Genomic DNA, 25,528 nt, shown 5'->3' on the forward strand with positions numbered 1-25,528 from the left:
ACTAAAAATACAGAAAGTTAGCCAGGCGTGGTAGTGCGCACCTGTAGCCCCAGCTACTTGGGAGGCTGAGGCACAAGAATCGTTTGAACCCAGGAGGTGGAGGTTGCAGTGAACCAAGAGCATGCCACTGCACTCCAGCCTGCGGACTAGAGAAAGACTCCATGTCAGAAAACAAAAAACAAAACAATTTGTATATGAAAGTTCATAGGAGCGTTATTCATAACAGCCCCCCAAAAAAAAAAAAAAAAAAAAGAGACAACCCAAACATCTATCACTCTGGCCTGGGAGATAAGAGTGAGATCCTGTCTCAAAAAAAAAAAGTATATAAAAAAGCATTTTGTAAAACTCAGTCCCGTGCAATATAATTACATTTATTTTAATTACTCAATTCTTTATTACCACAGATAACTAAGAACTAGAAGCAATATTTTCCATTTGATAAATACTAAATTATATGTACTTAGTTACCTTTTTTCCCCAGGTTTATCAGAAAAAAAGCAAATCCATCACAAGCTAGCTAAAAGATGGTGATCTGATTTTATTCATGTAACAACCTTTACAGGACCTAATACATACCATTTCCCCTCCATACTTCAGCTAAATGGCAGCTGCCCTCTCCAGGTTCCTTGCAAAATTCTACGACATCTCGACAGGTTGTTTCTGGTGTTACAGGAACTTCTGTTAAAATCTGTTCATTGTTGCTCAAGAAAACGGTTAATATCATCTGTAAGAGAAAAGATTAACGCTATAACTTAAGATTCCTTATCACAAAGAGATTAATCTATAAATTTAAAGTGATCCCTCTATCCACCCCCTGCCCCCAAAATGCCAACAGGATTCTTTTCTGGAAATAATAAAAGATAAGCTGATTCTAAAGTTCATGTACAAGATGAAAAAGACAAGTCAGGAAAATTCCAAATGAGGTGAGTAATAGAGCACTACCGGATCATTACAAAGCCTCAAAGCAACAAGGCACCAGCACATATATAGATCAGTGGGGCAAAGTCATATCCCAGAAACAGACCCAATTACCCATGGAAAAAATGGCAAATGATGAGGGAGGTATCTCAAAAATCAAGGAGGGAAAAAGACTATACAATGAGTGATGTTTGAGCAAAACATATCCATCTGGAAAAAAAATGGTTTCATACCATATATCGTACACCAGCATAATTTCCTAATAGTTCAAATATTTAGATACAAACCCTAAAATCATAAAAAGTCCAGAATAAAACTTGGGTAAATTCCCTTTTATAGCCTTGGAGTATAGATGTTGTTTCTAACTATGACTCAAAGACCAGACACTATCTTTTAAAAGATTGATATTCAAGTATATTAAATATAAGAATCTCTTATAAACCAAAAAAACAAGGTAGGGGAAAATATTTGCAACTCATATAACAAATAAATAGCTAACCCCCTCAATACATAAAGCGCTCCTAAAAAAATGATAACAAAAAGACCAAAAATCCAATTCCTTAAAAGAAATTGGCCAGGGAAGTGTATTAATATATCACAGTAAAAGAAAAATAAAAATACATTATAGTGTATTCAAAAAAATAAAAACCATCTGGCCTCATTTTATTTTTTTGAGACAGGATCTCACTCCGTCATCCAGGCTGGAGTGCAGTGGCGTGATCTCGGCTCACTGCAACTTCTGCCTCCCAGACTCCAGAGATCCTCCTGCCTCAGCCTCCCAAGTAAGCTGAGACTCCAGGCATGTGCCACCACGTCCAACTAATTTTTGTATTTTCTGTAGAGACAGGGTATTGCCATGCTGCCCACGCTGGTCTCAAACTCCTGAGTTCAAGCAGTCCTCCTGCCTTGGTCTCCCTAAGTGCTGGGATTACAGATGTGAGCCACTACACCTGGTGTTTTTATTGTTTTTTTTGTTTTTCTTGAGACAGAGTCCCACTCTGTCGCCCAGGCTGGAGTGCAATGTCACGATCTCGGCTCACTGCAACCTCTGCCCCCTGGTTCAAGCAATTTTCCTGCCTCGGCCTTCTGTGAGTAGCTGTGATTACAGGCGCATACACCACCATGCCCAGTTGATTTTACTTTGTATTTTTAGTAGAGACAGGGTTTCGCCATATTGACCAGGCTGATCTCGAACTCCTGACCTCAAGTAATCCGCCTGCCTTGGCCTCCCAAAGAGCTGGATTACAGGCGTGAGCCACTGTGCCTGGCCTTTTTTTTTTTTTTTTTTTAATTTCAAAAAAATACTAACACTTTGATCTAGCATCTTAAGACATCATATTGGAAGGAAAATGTTTTCTCTTTTTTCCTTTCCTCAGTGGAACAATGAAAGAGATACTTTAAAAACAATACATCTAGCCGGGCCCGGTACCTCACGCCTGTAATCCCAGGACTTTGGGAGGCCACGGTGGGAGGATCACGAGGTCAGGAGATCAACACCATCCTGGCTAACACAGTGAAACCCCGTCTCTACTAAACAAAATACAAAAAAAAAAAAAAAGAAAATCAGCTGGGCGTGGTGGCGGGCACCTGTAGTCCCAGCTACTCAGGTGGCTGAGGCAGGAGAATGGCATGAACCCAGGAGGCGGAGCTTGCAGTGAGCCTATTTCGCGCCACTGCACTCCAGCCTGGGCGACAGAGCGAGACTCCGTCTCAAAAAAAAAAAAAACAATACACCTAAAGTAAAAATTAGGCCGGGCATCGTGGCTCTCATCTGTAATCCCAGCACTTTGCGAGGCCAAGGTGGGTGGATCACCTGAGATCAGGAGTTTAAGACCAGCCTGGCCAACATGGTGAAATCCCAACTCTGATCAAAAAAAAGAAATATAAAAATTAGCCAGGTGCAGGCCTGGTGCGGTGGCTCACGCCAGCACTCTAATCCCAGCACTCTGGGAGGCCGAGGCAGATGGATCACCTGAGGTCGCGAGTTCGAGACCAGCCTGACCAACGTGGAGAAAATACAAATAAAATTAGCCAGGCATTGTGGTGCATGCCTATAATCCCAGGTACTCGGGAGGCTGAGGCAGGAGACGCGTTTGAACCCAGGAGGCAGAGGATGCAGTGAGCCAAGATTGTGCCACCATACTCCAGCCTGGGTGACGGAGCGAGACTCCATCTCAAAAAAAAAAAAAAAAAAAAAAAAATTAGCCAGGCACAGCGGAACAACTGCTCGGGAGGCTGAGGCAGGAGGATCACTGAAACCTGGGAGGCATGGGGTTGCAGTGAGCCCAAATCGCACCACTGCACTCCAGCCTAGGTGACAGAGCAAAACTCCGTCTCAAAAAAATATAATAAATAAAAATAAATGAATAAAGTAAAATTTAAACCAAAGATTTTTAAAAATCATTTCTGTCTGATCTTCGATAAAAGGTCAGAAACAGGCCAGGAGGCCGGGCGCGGTGGCTCAAGCCTGTAATCCCAGCACTTTGGGAGGCCGAGACGGGCGGATCACGAGGTCAGGAGATCGAGACCATCCTGGCTAACACGGTGAAACCCCGTCTCTACTAAAAAATACAAAAAACTAGCCGGGCGAGGTGGCGGGCGCCTGTAGTCCCAGCAACTCGGGAGGCTGAGGCAGGAGAATGGCGTAAACCTGGGAGGCGGAGCTTGCAGTGAGCTGAGATCCGGCCACTGCACTCCAGCCTGGGCGACAGAGCAAGACTCCGTCTCAAAAAAAAAAAAAAAAAAAAAAAAAAAAAAGAAACAGGCCAGGAACGGTGGCTCACGACAGTGGTCTCAGACGAAGGCTGAGGTGGGAGGATCACTTGATCCCAGGAATTTGAAGGTGCAGCGCAGCTTATAATCGCGCCTCTGCACTCTAGCCTGGGCAACAGAGCCAGACCGTAAAATCTCTGAATTTGAGTAAGTATATAATTTCAGTTTGTAGTTAAGATTTTTTTTTTCATCCAGGTGCGGTGGCTCACGCCTGTAATCCCAGCACTCTGGGAGGCCAAGGTGGGCGGACCATGCAAGATCAGGAATTTGAGACCAACCTGGCCAACATGGCAAAACACTGTCTCTACTAAAAATACAAAAAAAGGCCGGGCGCGGTGGCTCAAGCCTGTAATCCCAGCACTTTGGGAGGCCGAGACGGGTGGATCACGAGATCAGGAGATCAAGACCATCCTGGCTAACACGGTGAAACCCCGTCTCTACTAAAAAATACAAAAAACGGCCGGGCACGGTGGCTCAAGCCTGTAATCCCAGCACTTTGGGAGGCCAAGACGGGTGGATCACGAGGTCAGGAGATCGAGACCGTCCTGGCTAACACAGTGAAACCCTGTCTCTACTAAAAAATACAAAAACTAGCCGGGCGAGGTGGCGGGCGCCTGTAGTCCCAGCTACTCGGGAGGCTGAGGCAGGAGAATGGCGTAAACCTGGGAGGCGGAGCTTGCAGTGAGCTGAGATCCGGCCACTGCACTCCAGTCTGGGCGACAGAGCGAGACTCCGCCTCAAAAAAAAAAATAACAAAAAAAAACAAAAAACTAGCCGGGTGCGGTGGCGGGCGGCTGTAGTCCCAGCTACTCAAGAGGCTGAGGCAGGAGAATGGCGTGAACCTGGGAGGCAGGGCTTGCAGTGAGCTGAGATCCAGCCACTGCACTCCAGCCTGGGCGACAGAGCAAGACTCTGTCTCAAAAACAAAAAACAAAAAACAAAAAACAAAAAATTAGCCAGGCATGGTGGCCCGCGCCTGTAGTCCCAGCTACTCAGGAGGCTGAGGCATGAGAATCACTTGAACCCCAGGGGGGCAGAGGTTGCAATGAGCCAAGATCTCACCATTGCACTCCAGCCTGGGCAACACAGCAAGACTCTGTCTCAAAAAAAAAAAAAAAAGAAAAAGATTTTTTTTTTCTTACAGGTGCTCTAAATTCCTACATTCTGAAATTAAGCATCTTTACAAATATGATCAGATTTTATGTAACCAAAATTGATAACAGTTTTAAACTGGTTTCCTTGCCACCAATCTCCCCCAACTCTAACTCCTCACCCACTACCATTTCATTTTATTTCTTTTTTTTGAGACGGAGTTTCACTCTTGTTGCGCAGGCTGGAATGCAATGGCACGATCTCGTCTCACCGCAACCTCTGCCTCCCAGGTTCAAGCGATTCTCCTGCCTCAGCCTCCCGAGTAGCTGGGACTATAGGCACTGGGATTACAGGCATGTGCCACCACACCCAGCTAATTTGGTATTTTTAGTAGAGACGGTGTTTCTCCATATTGATCAGGCTGGTCTTGAACTCCCGACCTCAGGTGATCTGCCCACCTCAGTCTCCCAAAGTGCTGGGATTACAGGCATGAGCCACCACGCCTGGCCTACCATTTCATTTTCTAAAAGTCAAATAAAGTTATTCCCTTGCTTAAAATATTTAAGAGCTCCCCACTACCCAACACCAGCCCTTCCCAAAACACCTTCTCTGGTATACAAGCAGGACACAGGTTTCTTAACTGAGCACTCCTTAAGAGTCTAATGTAATGATCATGTATATTTCTTTTTTCCCTCCAGGGCATCTCATGAGGCTTGGATTTCTATAAAATATACTCTGAGAAAACAAGATAAACTACATGCTCCTAGCCTTCTAGCTTCTAAGTCTCTCCAAGCACTAAACTTCCCTCCGTCAGCATCAATGGAGTTCTCTCTGGCAGCCATGTCTCTGCCCAAGTACCCTTCCTGTTTGCCTGTAAATTCCTATTCACAATTCAAAACTCAGCTCTTAACTACCATCTTTGCAAAACATTCCTTACCACCTCCGCTCACCAGGGAGGCCACATGCTCCTTCCTTTGCAATCCAGTGGCTCTTCACCCAGATATTGCATCACCTCAATGACTCCCTCCCCTCATAGACTCTGCACTCTTCCAAGCACTTCACTTTTGAGTCTTTAATTTCCCATTGCTGAGTCAGGACCTGATGCCTGGGAGGCACCCTAAAATCTGGTCAACTCCATGAATGACACACAAAATACAGAACCCCTACCATGCCCTAAGTTGAGAAAATATATATACACACACAATCGAAGATACATCCAGTCTGTTCAATAAACAAGCATCATCCCTCTTCCCTGAACACATTTCTATTTTACAATAAATTTAAAAAAAATGAAGTAACAGTTACCTCTGCTCACTAACCCGTAAGAATTTATAAAAACTAGGGGTTTTTGTATACTGAAATAAGTAGCCTGGAATCTATAGAATTTGGAATAAAATAGGTAATTACTGGATCCAGCTCAAACAAGGCCAAGACTAATGCTTTAACAGTTTCATCAGAAACAACTGGAATATAGTTTATTCTTACTTATACACATTTATTACACAGTTGTAATGGTAAATATTTTCCAATGTGACTTCATAATCTATGCTCTTAAAGATCTAATAATATATTTTCCCAAATCATGCTTTATAAATTGAAGTTTCAAATGAGTAAAAAAAATTTTTTTACTACCTTCCCTTAAGTGTTATTCCTACAGTTCACTAGCAACAAGCAGAATGCCCTGTTTCACTCAGTATTTCGGAATCGGTTTTTCTTCCTCGTCCCTTACCCTTCTACCCACTAAGGCATCCCACGGTTTGCTCTCAACGCTCTGAGTTAGCAAACCATTCGCACAATCCTTGCCTCTAGAAGGCGGAAGCTCATGAGTAAGGCATGCGTAAAGCAGTAGCCTTCGGCACTCACAGAGGCACAGCTTGTGCTTACTTGCTCTGAAAAGTAGACTTCTTGACTATAGGGGGGCGGAGCAAGATGGCCAAATAGGAACAGCTCCAGGCTCCAACTCCCAGCGCGAGCGACACAGAAGACCGGCGATTTCTGCATTTTCAACTGAGGTACTGGGGTCATCTGGAGTGCCGGACAATCGGTGCTGGTCAGCTGCTGCAGCCCGACCAGCGAGAGCTGAAGCAGGGCAAGGCATCGCCTCACCTGGGAAGCGCAAGGGGGAAGGGAATCCCTTTTCCTAGCCAGGGGAACTGAGACACACAACACTTGGAAAATCGGGTAACTCCCACCCCAATACTGCGCTTTAAGCAAACGGGCACACCAGGAGAATATATCCCACACCTGGCCAGGAGGGTCTCATGCCCACTGAGCCTCCCTCATTGCTAACACAGCAGTCTGCAGCGATCTAACCGCAAGGCAGCAGCGAGGCTGGGGGAGGGGTGCCCGCCATTGCTGAGGCTTAAGTAGGTAAACAAAGCCGCTGGGAAGCTCGAACTGGGTGGAGCTCACAGCAGCTCAAGGAAACCTGCCTGTCTCTGTAGACTCCACCTCTGGGGACAGGGTACAGCTAAACAACAACAACAAAAAAAGCAGCAGGAACCTCTGCAGACGCAAACGACTCTGACAGCTTTGAAGAGAGCAGTGGATCTCCCAACACGGAGGTTGAGATCTGAGAACGGATAGACTGCCTGCTCAAGTGGGTTCCTGACCCCTGAGTAGCCTAACTGGGAGACATCCCCCACTAGGGACAGTCTGACACCCCACACCTCACAGGGTGGAGTACACCCCTGAGAGGAAGCTTCCAAAGTAAGAATCAGACAGGTACACTCGCTGTTCAGCAATATTCTATTCTTCTGCAACCTCTGCTGCTGATACCCAGGCAAACAGGGTCTGGAGTGGACCTCAAGCAATCTCCAACAGACCTATAGCTGAGGGTCCTGACTGTTAGAAGGAAAACTATCAAACAGGAAGGACACATATACCAATACCCCATCAGTACGTCACCATCATCAAAGACCAGAGGCAGATAAAACCACAAAGATGGGGAAAAAGCAGGGCAGAAAAGCTGGAAATTCAAAAAATAAGAGCGCATCTCCCCCTGCAAAGGAGCGCAGCCCATCGCCAGCAACGGATCAAAGCTGGTCAGAGAATGACTTTGACGAGATGAGAGAAGAAGGCTTCAGTCCATCAAACTTCTCAGAGCTAAAGGAGGAATTACGTACCCAGCGCAAAGAAACTAAAAATCTAGAAAAAAGAGTGGAAGAATTGACAGCTAGACTAATTAATGTAGAGAAGGTCATAAACGAACTGACAGAGATGAAAACCATGACACGAGAAATACGTGACAAATGCACAAGCTTCGGTAACCGACTCGATCAACTGGAAGAAAGAGTATCAGCGATTGAGGATCAAATGAATGAAATGAAGCAAGAAGAGAAACCAAAAGAAAAAAGAAGAAAAAGAAATGAACAAAGCCTGCAAGAAGTATGGGATTATGTAAAAAGACCAAATCTACTCTGTGAGTTTTGGTCTGATTGGGGTGCCTGAAAGTGAGGGGGAAAATGGAACCAAGTTGGAAAACATTCTTCAGGATATCATCCAGGAGAACTTCCCCAACCTAGTAGGGCAGGCAAACATTCAAATTCAGGAAATATAGAGAACGCCACAAAGATACTCCTCGAGAAGAGCAACTCCAAGACACATAATTGCCAGATTCACCAAAGTTGAAATGAAGGAAAAAATCTTAAGGGCAGCCAGAGAGAAAGGTCGCGTTACCCACAAAGGGAAGCCCATCAGACTAACGGCAGATCTCTCGGCAGAAACTACAAGCCAGAAGAGAGTAGGGACCGATATTCAACATTCTTAAAGAAAAGAATTTTAAACCCAGAATTTCATATCCAGCCAAACTAAGTTTCATAAGTGAAGGAGAAATAAAATCCTTTACAGATAAGCAAATGCTTAGAGATTCTGTCACCACCAGGCCTGCCTTACAAGAGACCCTGAAGGAAGCCCTAAACATGGAAAGGAACAACCGGTACCAGCCATTGCAAAAATATGCCAAAATGTAAAGACCATCGAGGCTAGGAAGAAACTGCATCAACTAACGAGCAAAATAACCAGTTAATATCATAATGGCAGGATCAAGTTCACACATAACAATATTAACCTTAAATGTTAATGGACTAAATGCTCCAATTAAAAGACACAGACTGGCAAACTGGATAAGAGTCAAGACCCATCAGTCTGCTGTATTCAGGAGACCCATCTCACATGCAGAGACATACATAGGCTCAAAATAAAGGGATGGAGGAAGATCTACCAAGCAAATGGAGAACAAAAAAAAGCAGGGGTTGCAATCCTAGTCTCTGATAAAATAGACTTTCAACCATCAAAGATCAAAAGAGACAAAGAAGGCCATTACATAATGGTAAAGGGATCAATTCAACAGGAAGAGCTAACTATCCTAAATATATATGCACCCAATACAGGAGCACCCAGATTCATAAAGCAAGTCCTTAGAGACTTACAAAGAGACTCAGACTCCCATACAATAATAATGGGAGACTTCAACACTCCACTGTCAACATTAGACAGATCAACGAGACAGAAAGTTAACAAGGATATCCAGGAATTGAACTCATCTCTGCACCAAGCGGACCTAATAGACATCTATAGAACTCTCCACCCCAAATCAACAGAATATACATTCTTCTCAGCACCACATCACACTTATTCCAAAATTGACCACATAATTGGAAGTAAAGCACTCCTCAGCAAATGTAAAAGAACAGAAATTATAACAAACTGTCTCTCAGACCACAGTGCAATCAAACTAGAACTCAGGACTAAGAAACTCAATCAAAACCACTCAACTACATGGAAACTGAACAACCTGCTCCTGAATGACTACTGGGTACATAACGAAATGAAGGCAGAAATAAAGATGTTCTTTGAAACCAATGAGAACAAAGATACAACATACCAGAATCTCTGGGACTTTTTTTTTTAAAGCAGTGTGTAGAGGGAAATTTATAGCACTAAATGCCCACAAGAGAAAGCAGGAAAGATCTAAAATTGACACTCTAACATCACAATTAAAAGAACTAGAGAGGCAAGAGCAAACACATTCAAAAGCTAGCAGAAGGCAAGAAATAGAACTAAGATCAGAGCAGAACTGAAGGAGATAGAGACACAAAAAACCCTCCAAAAAAATCAATGAATCCAGGAGTTGGTTTTTTGAAAAGATCGACAAAATTGACAGACCGCTAGCAAGACTAATAAAGAAGAAAAGAGAGAGGAATCAAATAGACACAATAAAAAATGATAAAGGGGATATCACCACTGACCCCACAGAAATACAAACTACCATCAGAGAATACTATAAACACCTGTATGCAAATCAACTAGAAAATCTAGAAGAAATGGATAACTTCCTGGACACTTACACTCTTCCAAGACTAAATCAGGAAGAAGTTGAATCCCTGAATAGACCAATAGCAGGCTCTGAAATTGAGGCAATAATTAATAGCCTATCAACCAAAAAAAGTCCAGGACCAGATGGATTCACAGCTGAATTCTACCAGAGGTACAAGGAGGAGCTGGTACCATTCCTTCTGAAACTATTTCAATCAATAGAAAAAGAGGGAATCCTCCCTTACTCATTTTATGAGGCCAACATCATCCTGATACCAAAGCCTGGCAGAGACACAACAAAAAAAGAGAATTTTAGACCAATATTCCTGATGAACATCGATGCAAAAATCCTCAATAAAATACTGGCAAACCGGATTCAGCAGCACATCAAAAAGCTTATCCACCATGATCAAGTGGGCTTCATCCCTGGGATGCAAGGCTGGTTCAACATTCGCAAATCAATAAACATAATCCAGCATATAAACAAAACCAAAGACAAGAACCACATGATTATCTCAATAGATGCAGAAAAGGCTTTTGACAAAATTCAACAGCCCTTCATGTTAAAAACGCTCAATAAATTCGGTATTGATGGAACGTACCTCAAAATAATAAGAGCTATTTATGACAAACCCACAGCTAATATCATACTGAATGGGCAAAACCTGGAAAAATTCCCTTTGAAAACTGGCACAAGACAGGGATGCCCTCTCTCACCACTCCTATTCAACACAGTCTTGGAAGTTCTGGCTAGGGCAATCAGGCAAGAGAAAGAAATCAAGGGTATTCACTTAGGAAAAGAAGAAGTCAAATTGTCCCTGTTTGCAGATGACATGATTGTATATTTAGAAAACCCCATTGTCTCAGCCCAAAATCTCCTTAAGCTGATAAGCAACTTCAGCAAAGTCTCAGGATACAAAATTAATGTGCAAAAATCACAAGCATTCTTATACACCAGTAACAGACAAACAGAGAGCCAAATCATGAATGAACTTCCATTCACAATTGCTTTAAAGAGAATAAAATACCTAGGAATCCAACTTACAAGGAATGTAAAGGACCTCTTCAAGGAGAACTACAAACCACTGCTCAGTGAAATAAAAGAGGACACAAACAAATGGAAGAATATACCATGCTCATGGATAGGAAGAATCAATATCGTGAAAATGGCCATACTGCCCAAGGTTATTTATAGATTCAGTGCCATCCCCATCAAGCTACCAATGAGTTTCTTCACAGAATTGGAAAAAAACTGCTTTAAAGTTCATATGGAACCAAAAAAGAGCCCGCATTGCCAAGACAATCCTAAGTCAAAAGGACAAAGCTGGAGGCGTCACGCTACCTGACTTCAAACTATACTACAAGGCTACAGTAACCAAAACAGCATGGTACTGGTACCAAAACAGAGATATAGACCAAAGGAACAGAACAGAGTCCTCAGAAATAATACCACACATCTACAGCCATCTGATCTTTGACAAACCTGAGAGAAACAAGAAATGGGGAAAGGATTCCCTATTTAATCAATGGTGCTGGGAAAATTGGCTAGCCATAAGTAGAAAGCTGAAACTGGATCCTTTCCTTACTCCTTATATGAAGATTAATTCAAGATGGATTAGAGACTTAAATGTTAGACCTAATACCATAAAAACCCTAGAAGAAAACCTAGGTAGTACCATTCAGGACATAGGCATGGGCAAGGACTTCATGTCTAAAACACCAAAAGCAACGGCAGCAAAAGCCAAAATTGACAAATGGGATCTAATTAAACTAAAGAGCTTCTGCACAGCAAAAGAAACTACCATCAGAGTGAACAGGCAACCTACAGAATGGGAGAAAATTTTTGCAATCTACTCATCTGACAAAGGGCTAATATCCAGAATCTACAAAGAACTCAAACAAATATACAAGAAAAAAAAACCCCATCAAAAAGTGGGCAAAGGATATGAACAGACATTTCTCAAAAGAAGACATTCATACAGCCAACAGACACATGAAAAAATGCTCATCATCACTCGCCATCAGAGAAATGCAAATCGAAACCACAATGAGATACCATCTCACACCAGTTAGAATGGCAATCATTCAAAAGTCAGGAAACAACAGGTGTTGGAGAGGATGTGGAGAAATAGGAACACTTTTACACTATTGGTGGGAATGTAAACTAGTTCAACCATTATGGAAAACAGTATGGCAATTCCTCAAGGATCTAGAACTAGATGTACCATATGACCCAGCCATCCCACTACTGGGTATATACCCAAAGGATTATAAATCACGCTGCTATAAAGACACATGCACACGTATGTTTATTGTGGCACTATTCACAATAGCCAAGACTTGGAATCAACCCAAATGTCCATCTGTGACAGACTGGATTAAGAAAATGTGGCACATATACACCATGGAATACTATGCAGCCATAAAAAAGGATGAGTTTGCATCCTTCGTAGGGACATGGATGCAGCTGGAAACCATCATTCTTAGCAAACTATCACAAGAACAGAAAACCAAACACCGCATGTTCTCACTCATAGGTGGGAACTGAACAATGAGATCACTTGGACTCGGGAAGGGGAACATCACACACCGGGGCCTATCATGGGGAGGGGGGAGGGGGGAGGGATTGCATTGGGAGTTATACCTGATATAAATGATGAATTGACGGGTGCTGACGAGTTGATGGGTGCAGCACACCAACATGGCGCAAGTATACATATGTAACAAACCTGCACGTTATGCACATGTACCCTAGAACTTAAAGTATAATAAAAAAAAAATTAAAAAAAGTAGACTTCTTTATGAATGCATTGTCAGAATGAAGGATGGTGTGGCAGTATTTTGGGGTACTTTCTGAATTACCAAGACTCTTCAGCTCATGGGTAAGTGCAATGTCATGAGCGAGGGGGAGAGGCATGATGGCAGGTTGTAAATCTGAACATTTATTTTTAAAAGCGAAGAACACCCAAATAACTTATCCAAAAGTCACTAAACATTATTTCAATTTCTTACATTCCATTTTATCACTCGCAGTAACCCTGTCTTTCCTAATTTTAGCAAAATTCATTTTCCCTAATCTCTATTATTCAAAGCTAATTTCATTGCAATCATGGCAGATTTTAAAGCTTTCTAGAGAAATTAAGCTGGTATTGACCTGGATGGTACGCATTTCCCTAAAGCATCACTGAAAATTGAAGCTGAAAAGCCATGTGACTGCTAATGTTATTCTAGTAAGATTTCTTTAGCTTAAAAATAACTAAAGAAGCTCCAACACAAATACATTGTATTGATTCTAGATGCACTTGTTTATATTTAGTAACATCTTTGAAATCACAGTACATCTCATAATTGATGGCAGGACACAATTTAATGGGTAGCATATTTTTTTCTTTAATAGTATATACAAAACAGATGAAATTCAGTAGGATTAAGGAAACTAAAGGAAAAAAGAAAACAAGTTAATATGTTTATCCTTCCTAAAGGATTAATATGTTAAAAATAAATGATTGGGGTCGGGCGTGGTGGCTCACGCCTGTAATCCCAGCACTTTGGGAGGCCGAGGTGGGCAGATCACCAGGTGAGGAGATCAAGACTATCCTGGCTAACACGGTGAATCCCCGTCTCTACTAAAAATACAAAAAATTGGCCGGGCGCTGTGGCTCAAGCCTGTAATCCCAGCACTTTGGGAGGCCGAGACGGGCGGATCACGAGGTCAGCAGATTGAGACCATCCTGGCTAACATGGTGAAAACCCGTCTCTACTAAAAAATACAAAAAACTAGCCGGGCGAGATGGCGGGCGCCTGTAGTCCCAGCTACTCGGGAGGCTGAGGCAGGAGAATGGCGTAAACCCGGGAGGCGGAGCTTGCAGTGAGCTGAGATCCAGCCACTGCACTCCAGCCCGGGCGACAGAGCGAGACTCCACCTCAAAAAAAAAAAAAAAAAAAAAAAAAAAAAAAAAAAAAAAAAAAAAATACAAAAAATTAGCTGGGCGTGGTGGTGGCGCCTACAGTCCCAGCTACTCGGGAGGCTGAGGCAAGGCGTGAACCCAGGAGGCGGAGCTTGCAGTGAGCTGAGATAGCGCCACTGCACTCCAGCCTGGGCAACAGAGCGAGACTCCATCTCGAAAATAAATAAATAGGCCGGGCGCGGTGGCTCAAGCCTGTAATCCCAGCACTTTGGGAGGCCGAGACGAGCGGATCACGAGGTCAGGAGATCGAGACCATCCTGGCTAATACGGTGAAACCCCGTCTCTACTAAAAAATACAAAAAACTAGCCGGGCGACGAGGCGGGCGCCTGTAGTCCCAGCTACATGGGAGGCTGAGACAGGAGAATGGCGTGAACCCGGGAGGCGGAGCTTGCAGTGAGCTGAGAGCCGGCCACTGCACTCCAGCCTGGGCAGCAGAGCAAGACTCCCTCTCAAAAAAAAAAAAAAAAGTTATTAAAAAGAAGAAGAAAAAGAAAATAAATAAATAAATAAATTATAAGATCTGGTTAGCTACAGTTAGGAAAACAAAAATTTCTAATTGTGTGCTGTAACAAATATAGCATGTAATGACAAGATGTCCTACTTATGCCTTTCCTCAAACTGTTTCCCTGCCCTGATGAATCCCACAACAAACCCTGCCCTTTTCTGCTCACTGACAATACTCTCTACCCATCCTGACCTGACCTGAGAAAGATCGGATCCAATGTCTGCCCATCTTGACCCAACCTCAGATAGAGCCTCCTCTTTTCCCCTGCTGTAACAGACTGTGGCTATTTACAGTACAACTTTCTTACATTAAATTATCAATAGTTTTCTTGACTATATCCTCTACTGGAACAGTATCTGTGACTCATTACTTGCTCTTGAAATCATCTAAGTGTATCTTAACTTGCTCCATTTTTTTTTTTATTCAAAAAAGTTGAAAAGACCATACTAGACCATAAGGCCAATACTTGTGTTCTCCAGCTCAGTGCCTGGACACACAGCGGTGCTCAAGAAATGCAGGATGAGGCAGGCAGAAAACTGACAACCATATTAAGTAGCTCAAGAGGTCATCTTACCCTTGCTTTCTGGAACATCTGAACTGAGAAAATCAACTGAAATCAAATAATCACTAATTTAAGTAATCCACACAGATATTTTAACATTTTTACAAACTTGGTATTTAAACTATTTTCTTGGCAGTCCAAGGAAACCAAAGTAAAACACAAATTAAGGATGTATAAGCTATTAAAAAAACAGGAACTAGCTGGCCATGGTGGCTCAAGTCTGTAATCTCAACACTGTGGGAGGCTGAGGCAGCAGGATGGCTTAGGCCCAGGAATTTGAGACCAGCATGGGCAACATAGTGAGACCCCATCTCTATTAAAAACTAAATAAATCAATAAACAACTAGCTGTGCATGGTGGTATGTGTCTGTATTCCCACCTACTCGGGACACTAAGGTGGAGGATCACATGAGCCCAGGAGTTCAATGCTGCAGTGAGCTATGATCACACCACTATAGTACAGCCTGGGTGACAGAGTGAGATCCGATCTCTAAGGAATAAAAAAATCTAAACAGGAATTATCCTATAATCAGAGACAGACAATCACAAGCATTGACAAGGATGTGGGGAAACTGAAACCTTTATATATTGGTGGTGAAAATGTAAAATGGTACAGCTATTTTGCATAACAGTTCAGCCGGAGTGCAGAGGCTCAATCTCAGCTCACCGCAACCTCCACCTCCCAGGTTCAAGTGATTCTCCTGCAAGTAGCTGGGATTATAGGCACATGCCACCACACCCGGCTAATTTTTGTATTTTTAGTAGAGATGGCATTTCACCATGTTGGCCAGGCTGGTCTTGAACTCCTAAACTCAGGTGATCTGCCCACCCCAAAGTGCTGGGATTACAGGCATGAGCCATCATGCCCAGCCTAAAAAAAATTTTTTTTTTTTTTTTTTTTTTTTTGAGACGGAGTGTCGCTCTGTCCCCGAGGCTGGAGTGCAGTGGCCGGATCTCGGCTCACTGCAAGCTCCGCCTCCCGGGTTTACGCCATTCTCCTGCCTCAGCCTCCCAAGTAGCTGGGACTACAGGTGCCCGCCACCTCGCCCGGCTAGTTTTTTTTTGTATTTTTTAGTAGAGACAGGGTTTCACCGTGTTAGCCAGGATGGTCTCGATCTCCTGACCTCGTGACCCGCCCGTCTCGGCCTCCCAAAGTGCTGGGATTACAGGCTTGAGCCACCGCACCCGGCTTAAAAAATTTTAAACACAGATTTACCACATGGCCCAGCAATTCCACTCCTAGGTACCTACCCAGGGGAAATAAAAATATACGTCCATGCGAAGTCTTGTATGCAAATATTCATAGCTGCACTGTTCATAGTAGCCAAAAAGAAGGAAGAAGGCCAGGAACAGTGGCTCATGCCTGTAATCCCAGCACTCTGGGAGGCCAAGGGTGGCAGATTGCTTGAGCTCAAGAGTTCAAGACCAGCCTGGGCAACATGACAAAACCCCGACTCTACAAAAAATTTAAAAAGTAGCTGGGCGTGGTAGCACACGCCTATAGTCCCAGTTACTCAGGACGCCTAGGTGGGAGGATTGCTTGAGCTCAGGAGGTCAAGGCTGCAGTGAACGGTGATCATGCCACTGCACTCCAGCTTGAGTGACAGAGCAAGATGCTGTTTCAAATTAAAAAAAAAAAAAAAAGGCCGGGCGCGGTGGCTCAAGCCTGTAATCCTAGCACTTTGGGAGGCCGAGATGGGCGGATCACAAGGTCAGGAGATCGAGACCATCCTGGCTAACCTGGTGAAACCCCACCTCTACTAAAAAATACGAAAAACTAGCCGGGCGAGGTGGCAGGCGCCTGTAGTCCCAGCTACTCGGGAGGCTGAGGCATGAGAATGGCGGGAACCCGAAAGGCGGAGCTTGCAGTGAGCTGAGATCTGGCCACTGCACTCCAGTTTGGGCGACAGAGCGAGACTCTGTCTCAAAAAAAAAAAAAAAAAAAAAAGGAAGGAAAGAGAAAAGGACAAGACAAGACAAAACCAAAATCTCCATTAATAGATAAATATGGAATATCATACAATGGAATATTATTCAGCAATAAAAGTAACAAAGTAGTGACACATGCTACAACATGGATGAACTTTGAAAATACTAAGCTAAGTGAAAGAGGCCACACAAAAGACCACGTTATATGATTCCATTTATGTGAAATGCCCGTAACAGTCAAATCCATACAGAAAAAAAGATGGGTGGTTGCCTAGGACTGGGGATGGGAATAAGGAGTGATGGCAAATTGGCACAAACTTTGTTTTGGGATGACAGAAATGTTCTAAAATTAGATTGTGGTGATGGTTGTACAAATATGTAAATTTACTAAAGATTACTGAATGTTCACTTAAAATAGGTAAACTTTATGGCACATAAATTATACCACAATGCAGCTGTTTTTAAAAAGTAGGATATATAAAACTCCTAGAAAAGGAATTAAGGAATTTGACTTACATGGTACAAAGAACCCTGGAACAAGAAACTCAAGTTCTGTCCTTAGCTATGCCACTGACTGCTGCGACTCAAGTTCTGTCCTTAGCTATGCCACTGACTGCTGCGACTCAAGTTCTGTCCTTAGCTATGCCACTGACTGCTGCGACTCAAGTTCTGTCCTTAGCTATGCCACTGACTGCTGCGACTCAAGTTCTGTCCTTAGCTATGCCACTGACTGCTGCGACTCAAGTTCTGTCCTTAGCTATGCCACTGACTGCTGCGACTCAAGTTCTGTCCTTAGCTATGCCACTGACTGCTGCGACTCAAGTTCTGTCCTTAGCTATGCCACTGACTGCTGCGACTCAAGTTCTGTCCTTAGCTATGCCACTGACTGCTGCGACCGGCCAGGAGCCACTCCTTGGTCTATCTCTGGGTCTTGGTTTCCTGGCAGGAACTCGGCAGATAATATGAAACAGATATTTTGCAGGATAATTTGCAAAAATATCTCCGTAGAAAAACAGCCAGTATTTTACCCCTCTAATCACTGAATTAGTCCACATCAAAGAGAAGAAAAATATTCTTAAAAACAATATTAGTATGAGGCCAGGCACAGTGGCTCATACCTGTAAATCCCAGCACTTTGGGAGACCAAGGTGGATGGATCATTTGAGGTCAGGAGTTCGAGACCAGCAGATAATTTGCAGGAAAATGCTCTCAGGCTTTTCCAGCCCAACCCAATCAGGTAAAGTATTAGACCCCCCAGCTCACCTTTACCATCTACTTCTTCTTTCTAGCGGAAAAGGAGCTCAGGGATAACAAAAAATAACTGAAGAGAAATAAGGTGATAAAAGCCATACTAAATGTTAGTAACTTGCAATAACTCACTTGGTAGGTTATGAGTAAACAGCTCATAAAAGCCATAGAAAGGATCAGTTGGGGTGGGGGTGGGTGAACACCAGGAAGACCCATTTAGCTTTCCAGTGGGTCACGCACCCCAATATGAGAATTGATGCTAAGGTCCCTTCTGGCCCTAGCTGCAATTCAGTTCACCAATTTAAAATCTCAGAAACATTAGAGCTGTAAGGAAAACTAAGTCTAAGCCATCACCTTAAATGCTTCATCCCACTCTCCTGAATCAGTCTAAGACTGAAACACATACACCTGGGAGTCACTGCCATCCACACAGAGAAAGGAGAATAAAATAAAGGATTGGCTCAACTTCCTTCTGTCTCATACTCCACCAACAATCCATTAGCAAGACTGTCAACCTCGTACCAGAATCTGACAACTCGTCTCCCTGGCTACTACCCAAGCCCGAGCCACCACCACCTCTCAGAAAGGATGTCTGCAAGAGCAACCTCATTAATCTGTTTCCACTCTCGCCCTTCAGATACATCACTTTATTCAAAACCTTCCCATGGTTTCCTCTCTGAGAATAAATTTCAAAGTCCTAACTATTGTCTAAGAGGGCCTGCAAGACCTGCAACACACACATGCATACCACTCTGATCTCACAGCTTCCCACACTCTTCATCCTTCTCCCTCCCCCAACAGGGCAAGCCAACTCCTGCCTCAGGGGCTTTGCACTTGCTATTCTCTGCCTAGACCACTTCACTCAGCTACTGACGTTGTATCACCCTCTTCTTTCAGGCCTCTGCTCAAACGGCACCTTAGAAAGGAAGCTTTCCTTAACCAACCTATCTAAAATAGCACTACTACATCACTCTGTCCTCCTACCCTGGCTTACGTTTTTCTGCTTAGCACTCAACCACCACCTGATCTATGTTATATAGTTGTTTATCCTCTGTCTGCTGTCAATAGAACACATAAGCTTCTTGAGAGCAGAGTTTCAGTTACTTAACTGCTGTATCAGAAGTGCCTGAAGCAGTGTCAGGCACATAAGAGGCACTCAATAAACTCCCCCAATTATACGTGAAATGTCTTTTTTCAGACAGAGTCTCGTGCTGTTGCTCAGGCTGGACTGCAGTGGCACGATCTCAGCTCACTGCAAGCTCCGCCTTCTGGGTTCGCACCATTCTCCTGCCTCAGCCTCCCGAGTAGCTGGGACTACAGGCACCTGCCACGACACCTGGCTAACTTTTTGTATTTTTAGAAGAGACAGGGTTTCACCATGTTAGCCAGGATGGTTTCGATCTCCTGACCTCATGATTCACTTGCCTTGGCCTCCCAAAGTGCTGGGATTACAGGCATGAGCCACCACACCCAGCCATGAAATGTCTTTTTATAGCAGGTTTCTTGAATCATGACAGGTAGGTGGTTTGCCTGTTTTCTCATCTTCAAGGTCTCTGTAGAAAAACAGCCAGTATTTTACCTCTCTAATCACTGAATTAGTCCACATCAAAGGGAATAAAAATATTCTTAAAAACAATATTAGTGCCGGGCTCAGTGGCTCAAGCCTGTAATCTCAGCACTTTGGGAGGCCAAGACAGGCGGATCACAAGGTCAGGAGATCGAGACCATCCTGGCTAACACGGTGAAACCCCGTCTCTACTAAAAAATACAAAAAGCTAGCCAGGCGAGGTGGCGGGCGCCTGTAGTCCCAGCTACTCGGGAGGCTGAGGCAGGAGAATGGCGTAAACCCAGGAGGCGGAGCTTGCAGTGAGCTCAGATCCGGCCACTGCACTCCAGCGCCCGGGTGACAGAGTGAGACTCCATCTCAAAAAAAAACCAAAAAAACAAAAAACAAAAAAACAGTATTAGTGTGAGGCCAGGCACAGTGGCTCATACCTGTAAATCCCAGCACTTTGGGAGACCAAGGTGGATGGATCATTTGAGGTCAGGAGTTCGAGACCAGCCTGGCCAACATGGCGAAACCCTATCTCTACTAAAAATACAAAAACAAATTAGCTGGACGTGGTGGCGCAAGCCTGTAATCCCAGCTACTCAGAGGAGACAGTGGAGTCCCTTGAACCCAGGAGGCAGAGGTTGCAGTGAGCCAAGATCATGCCACTGCACGCCAGCCTGGGCAACAGTGACTCCATCTCAAAAAAAAAAAAATCAGAGTGCAAGTCAGGAGCCTTGAACATAAGTATGCGGTATTTGGCAGATTTCACTCAAACCTAGAGATACAATGGATGTCCCTTGCTCTAAAGCAGGGGTGTCCCATCTTTGGGCTTCCCTGGGCCACACTGGAGAATTGTCTTGGGACACACATAAAACACACTAACACTAATGATAGCCGATGAGCTAGAAAGAAAGATTGTTAAAAAAGTATGTATCTCTCATAATGTTTTAAGAAAGTTTACTAATTTGCGTTGGGCTGTATTCAAAGCTGTCCTGGGACTCCTGGGGTCCCGGGGCCATGGGTTGGACAAGCTTGAGCTAAAGCCTTTCTTTCCACAAGGTGGCACTGCAGGGTAACAGGGGGTGAGTTCAGCACCACCCCCTTCCCCTGACGCAAATTTTGGGGATGAAGAATTAACTCCAAGGAAAATAAAGGTACAGTTTAGTAAGATCATATTAAGTCCAATTTCCATAATTAGAGCTTATATTACTTTGGAAAAGAAATAAAATTGACCTTAGAGCAATGAAAAATTTTTTCCAAATAAATGATAAGACTGTATAAGGACATATTTTAACCCTCTTACGAAGGCAGAGACAGATATATACCCACTTTTAAAAAAAATTTTTATTTTTTTTAGAGACAGGATCTTGCTCTGCTGCCCAGGCTGAATACAGCAGCACCAATCCTAGCTCACTGCAGCCTCGAACTCCTAGGCTCAAGTGATCCTCCCCTGTCTCAGCCTCTCAAGTAGCTGAGACTGTAAAAGTGCACCACAGCTAATTTTTTTATTTTTTGTAGAGATGGGGTCTTGCTATGTTGCCCAGGCTGGTCTCTAACTCCTGGGCTCAATTATCCTCCCGCCTTGGCCTCCCAAAGTGCTGGGATTATAGGCACGAGCCACCATGCCTGGCCCAGACATATTTAAATATCTGAGTAGCATCTACTCAAAGTTAAAATAGCCAGTGCAATAGATTCTCAATAACCTTATCAATTCTGTTTAATTCTAATCACTGTTTTACTTCCCTTAATAACTTCACCTTTTAAATGACATTATACAGTATTCTTGGGAATACAAAATAGACACCTCAGCTTCTGTTTACATTATTTAGTTAGTATATAGTCCCCTCAGTATTTAAAAGCATAACGCATTTTGAGGGAACCTGTCCTAAACCTTGTGGAAATGCAAAATTCATACAGCTTTCCATAATACCAAGATGTGTCATGACTACAGGATATAGAGGTGACACAGCTGACCACATTTATTCTATCCACTGAAACTTAAAGAATACTCTAGAATAGGTTGGGTGTGGTGGATCACACCTGTATTCCAGCACTTTGGGAGGTGGAGGTGGGCAGGCTGCTTGAGCTCAGAAGTTCGAGATCAGCCAGGGCAACATGGCGAAACCCTATCTCTACAAAAACCACAAAAAGTTAGCCGGGCATGGTAGCATATGCCAGTAGTCCCAGATACATAGGGGGCTGAGGCAGGGAGGATCACTTGAGCCCAGAAGGTCAAGGCTGCAGTGAGCTATGATCCAACCACTGCACTCAAGCCTGGGTGACAAAGTGAAACTCTGTCTCAAATTTTTTTTTTTTTTTTTGAGACAGAGTCTCGCTCTGTTGCCCAGGCTGGAGTGCAGTGGCACAATCTCGGCTCACTGCAACCTCTGCCAGGTTCAAGCAATTCTCCTGCCTCAACCTCCCTAGTATCTGGGACTACAGGCATGCGCCACCATGCCCGGCTACTTTTTGTATTTTTAGTAGAGACGGGGTTTCACCATGTTGGCCAGATGGTCTCAATCTCTTTACCTTGTGATCCACCCGCCTCAGCCTCCCAAAGTGCTGGGATTACAAGCGTGAGCCACTGCACCTGGTTGTCTCAAATTTTTAAAAAGGCCGGGCATGGTCGCTCATGGCTGTAATCCCAGCACTTTGGGAGGCTAAGGCAGGTGGATCACGAGGTCAGAAGTTTGAAACCAGCCTGGCCAACATGGTGAAACCCTATCTCTACTAAAGATACAAAAATTAGCTTGACATGGTGGCACATGCCTCTAATCCCAATTACTCAGGAGGCTAAGGCAGGAGAATTGCTTGAACCCAGGAGGCAGAGACTGCAGTGATCCAAGTGACAGAGTGAGACTCCATCTCAAAAATAATAATAAAAAATTAAAATTAAAAAAATATTTTAGAATAAAGAGTATCAATTCTGACACCTATAATCCCAGCACTTCTGGATGTCTGTAATCCCAGCATTTTGGGAGGCTATGGTGGGTGGATCACTTGAACCCAAGAGTTTGAGAACAGCCTGGACAACATAGTGAAACCCCATCTCTACAAAAAATACAAAAAGTAGCCAGGCATGGTAATGCAGGCCTGTAGTCCCAGCTTCTTGGGAGGCTGAGGTAAGAGGCTTGTTTGAGCCCAGAAGGTTGAGGCTGCAGTGAGCTATGACTGTGCCACTGCACTCCAGCCTGGGTGCAAGAGTGAGACCCTGTCTCTAAATAAATAAATACATAAAGGACTTGTATCCTAAATGCACAAAGAACTCTTTTTTCTTTTTTGCGATGAAGTCTCACTCTGTCACCCAGGCCGGGTGTGGTGGTTCATACCTGTAACCCCAGCACTTTGGGAGGCCAAGGCTGGCAGATCATGAGGTCAGGAGATCAAGACCATCCTGGCTAACACGGTGAAGCCCCGTCTCTACTAAAAATACAAAAACAAAATTAGCCGGGCGTGGTGGCGGGCGCCTGTACTCCCAGCTATTCAGGAGGCTGAGGTGGGAGAATGGCGTGAACCTGGGAGGCGGAGCTTGCAGTGAGCTGAGATCGCACCACTACACTCCACCCTGGGCAACAGAGCCAGACTCCCCCTCAAAGAAAAAAAAAAAAAAATTCAATAATCATAAAACAAGCTTTGTTTCTCTCTCTCTGTGTGTGTGTGTGTGTGTGTGTGTGTGTGTGTGTGTTTGTTTTTAGACGGAGTCTCACTCTGCCACCCAGGCTGGAATGCAGTGGCGTGATCTCAGCTCACTGCGACCTCTGCCTTCTGGGTTCAAGCGATTCTCCTGCCTCAGCCTCCTGAGTAGCTAGGACTATAGGTGCCCGCCACCACATCTACCTAATTTTTGTATTTTTAGTAGAGACGCGGTTTCACCATATCAGCCAGGCTGGTCTCGAACTCCTTACCTTGTGATCTTCCCACCTCAGCCTCCCAAAGTATCAGGATTACAGGTGTAAGCCACCGCATGCGGCTGTTTTTGTGTTTCTGAGACACAGTTTCACTCTGTCACCCAGTCTGTAGTGCCATGGCACAAGCTCAGCTCACTGCAACCTCTGCCTCCTGGGTTTGAGCGATTCTCATGACTCAGCCTCCCAAGTAGCTGGGATTAGGGGTGCCTGCCATCAGGCCCAGCTAATTTATGTATCATTAGTAGAGATGGGGTTTCACCATGTTGGCCAGGCTGGTCTCAAACTCCTGACCTCAAATGATCCACACGCCTCAGCCAAGGTGCTAGGATTACAGGCGTGAGCCACCACACCTGGCCAAAACAACCTAATTTTTTAATGGGCAAATGATCTGAACAGACACCTCACCAAAGATGACATACAAATGGCAAAATAAATATATGAAAAACATGTTCACTATCATAGGTCATTAGGGAATTGCAAATTATTAATACAACAACAATGAAATACTACTACACACCTACTAGAATGGCCCGAATCCAAAGCATCAACAACACCTAACACTGGTGAGGATGTGGAGCAAAAGGAACTTAGTGTTGGGAATACAAAATGGTACAGCCACGTTGGAAGACAGTTTGGTGGCTTCGTAAAAAACTAAGCATACTTTTACCACGTGATCCAGCAATCCTACTGCTTGGTCTTTACCCAAAGGAATTGAAAATATGTCCAGACAAAAACCTGCACGTGAATGTTTATGGCAGCTTTGTTCATAACTGCCAAAACTTGGAAGCAACCAAGATGTCCTTCAGTAGATGAATGGATAAACAAACTGTGGTACATAATACTGTTGGAATATTATTCAGCAATATAAAAAAATGCACAAATCCAGAAGAGTTAAAAATGAAAGAAATGAGCTATCAAGCCACAAAGACATGAGGGAACCATATTAAATGCACATTGCTCAGTGAAAGAAACCAGCATAAAAAAGCTCTCTACTGTATGCTAGGTGCAGTATGTAGACTATGCTATGTATACTGTATACAGAGATTCTGGACGAGAAAAGCAATAGAGACAGTAAAAGGATCAGTGGCTGCCAGAGGGCAGGAAGAGGGAGATTTGAATAATTGGAGCATGGGGATTTTTAGGGCAGTGAAACTATTCTATATGATACTGTGATAGAAGATGTATGTCATTGGCTCACGCTTGTAATCCCAGCACTTTGGGAGGCCAAGGCGAATGGATCACCTGAGGTCAGGAGTTCGAGACCGGCCTGGCCAACACGGTGAAATCCCATCTCTACTAAAAGTACAAACACTAGCCAGGAGTGGTGGTGTGCGCCTGTAATCCCAGATATTTGGGAGCCTGAGGCAGGAGAATCGCTTGAACCCAGGAGGCGGAGATTGCAGTGAACCAAGATCGCGCCATTGCACTCCAGCCTGGGCGACAAGAGGGAAACTCCACCTCAAAAAAAAAAAAAAAAAAAAGAAGAAACATGTCATTACACATTTGTCCAAACCTACAAAACTGTACAACAGAAAGTGTAAACTCCCATGCAAACTATAAACTTTAGTCAACAAAATGTATCAGTTAAAGTCAAAGCTGGTCCTGGGAATGAATGAATCAATCAATCAATCAACGAATCAATCAATCTTGGTCCATCAGTTATAACAAAGCACCACACTAATGTATGATGTTAATAATAGGAAAACTGGGGGGAGGGGGCAGGTGGCAGTGGTGGTAAAAGGTATATGGGACCCTGT

General features: G+C 43.9%; 1 protein-coding gene and 1 non-coding gene across 2 annotated transcripts in view; both read right to left on the reverse strand.

Moving 5' to 3' along the window:
- PPP1R13B (protein phosphatase 1 regulatory subunit 13B) overlaps positions 1-25,528 on the reverse strand; it is a 125,004-nt gene that overhangs the window by 65,067 nt on the left and 34,409 nt on the right. Inside the window, exon 2 of the mRNA XM_030929865.1 lies at positions 577-724. Within this exon, the coding sequence (XP_030785725.1) occupies positions 577-724 (148 nt within the window). The remainder of the gene's footprint in view (positions 1-576; positions 725-25,528) is intronic.
- On the reverse strand, positions 479-557 carry LOC115898001. The gene has a single exon (XR_004057768.1). It is a non-coding gene; the product is annotated as a small nucleolar RNA SNORD51 (small nucleolar RNA).

This window comes from Rhinopithecus roxellana, chromosome 5 (assembly GCF_007565055.1).
Source record: "Rhinopithecus roxellana isolate Shanxi Qingling chromosome 5, ASM756505v1, whole genome shotgun sequence".
Taxonomy (NCBI): Eukaryota; Metazoa; Chordata; class Mammalia; order Primates; family Cercopithecidae; genus Rhinopithecus; species Rhinopithecus roxellana.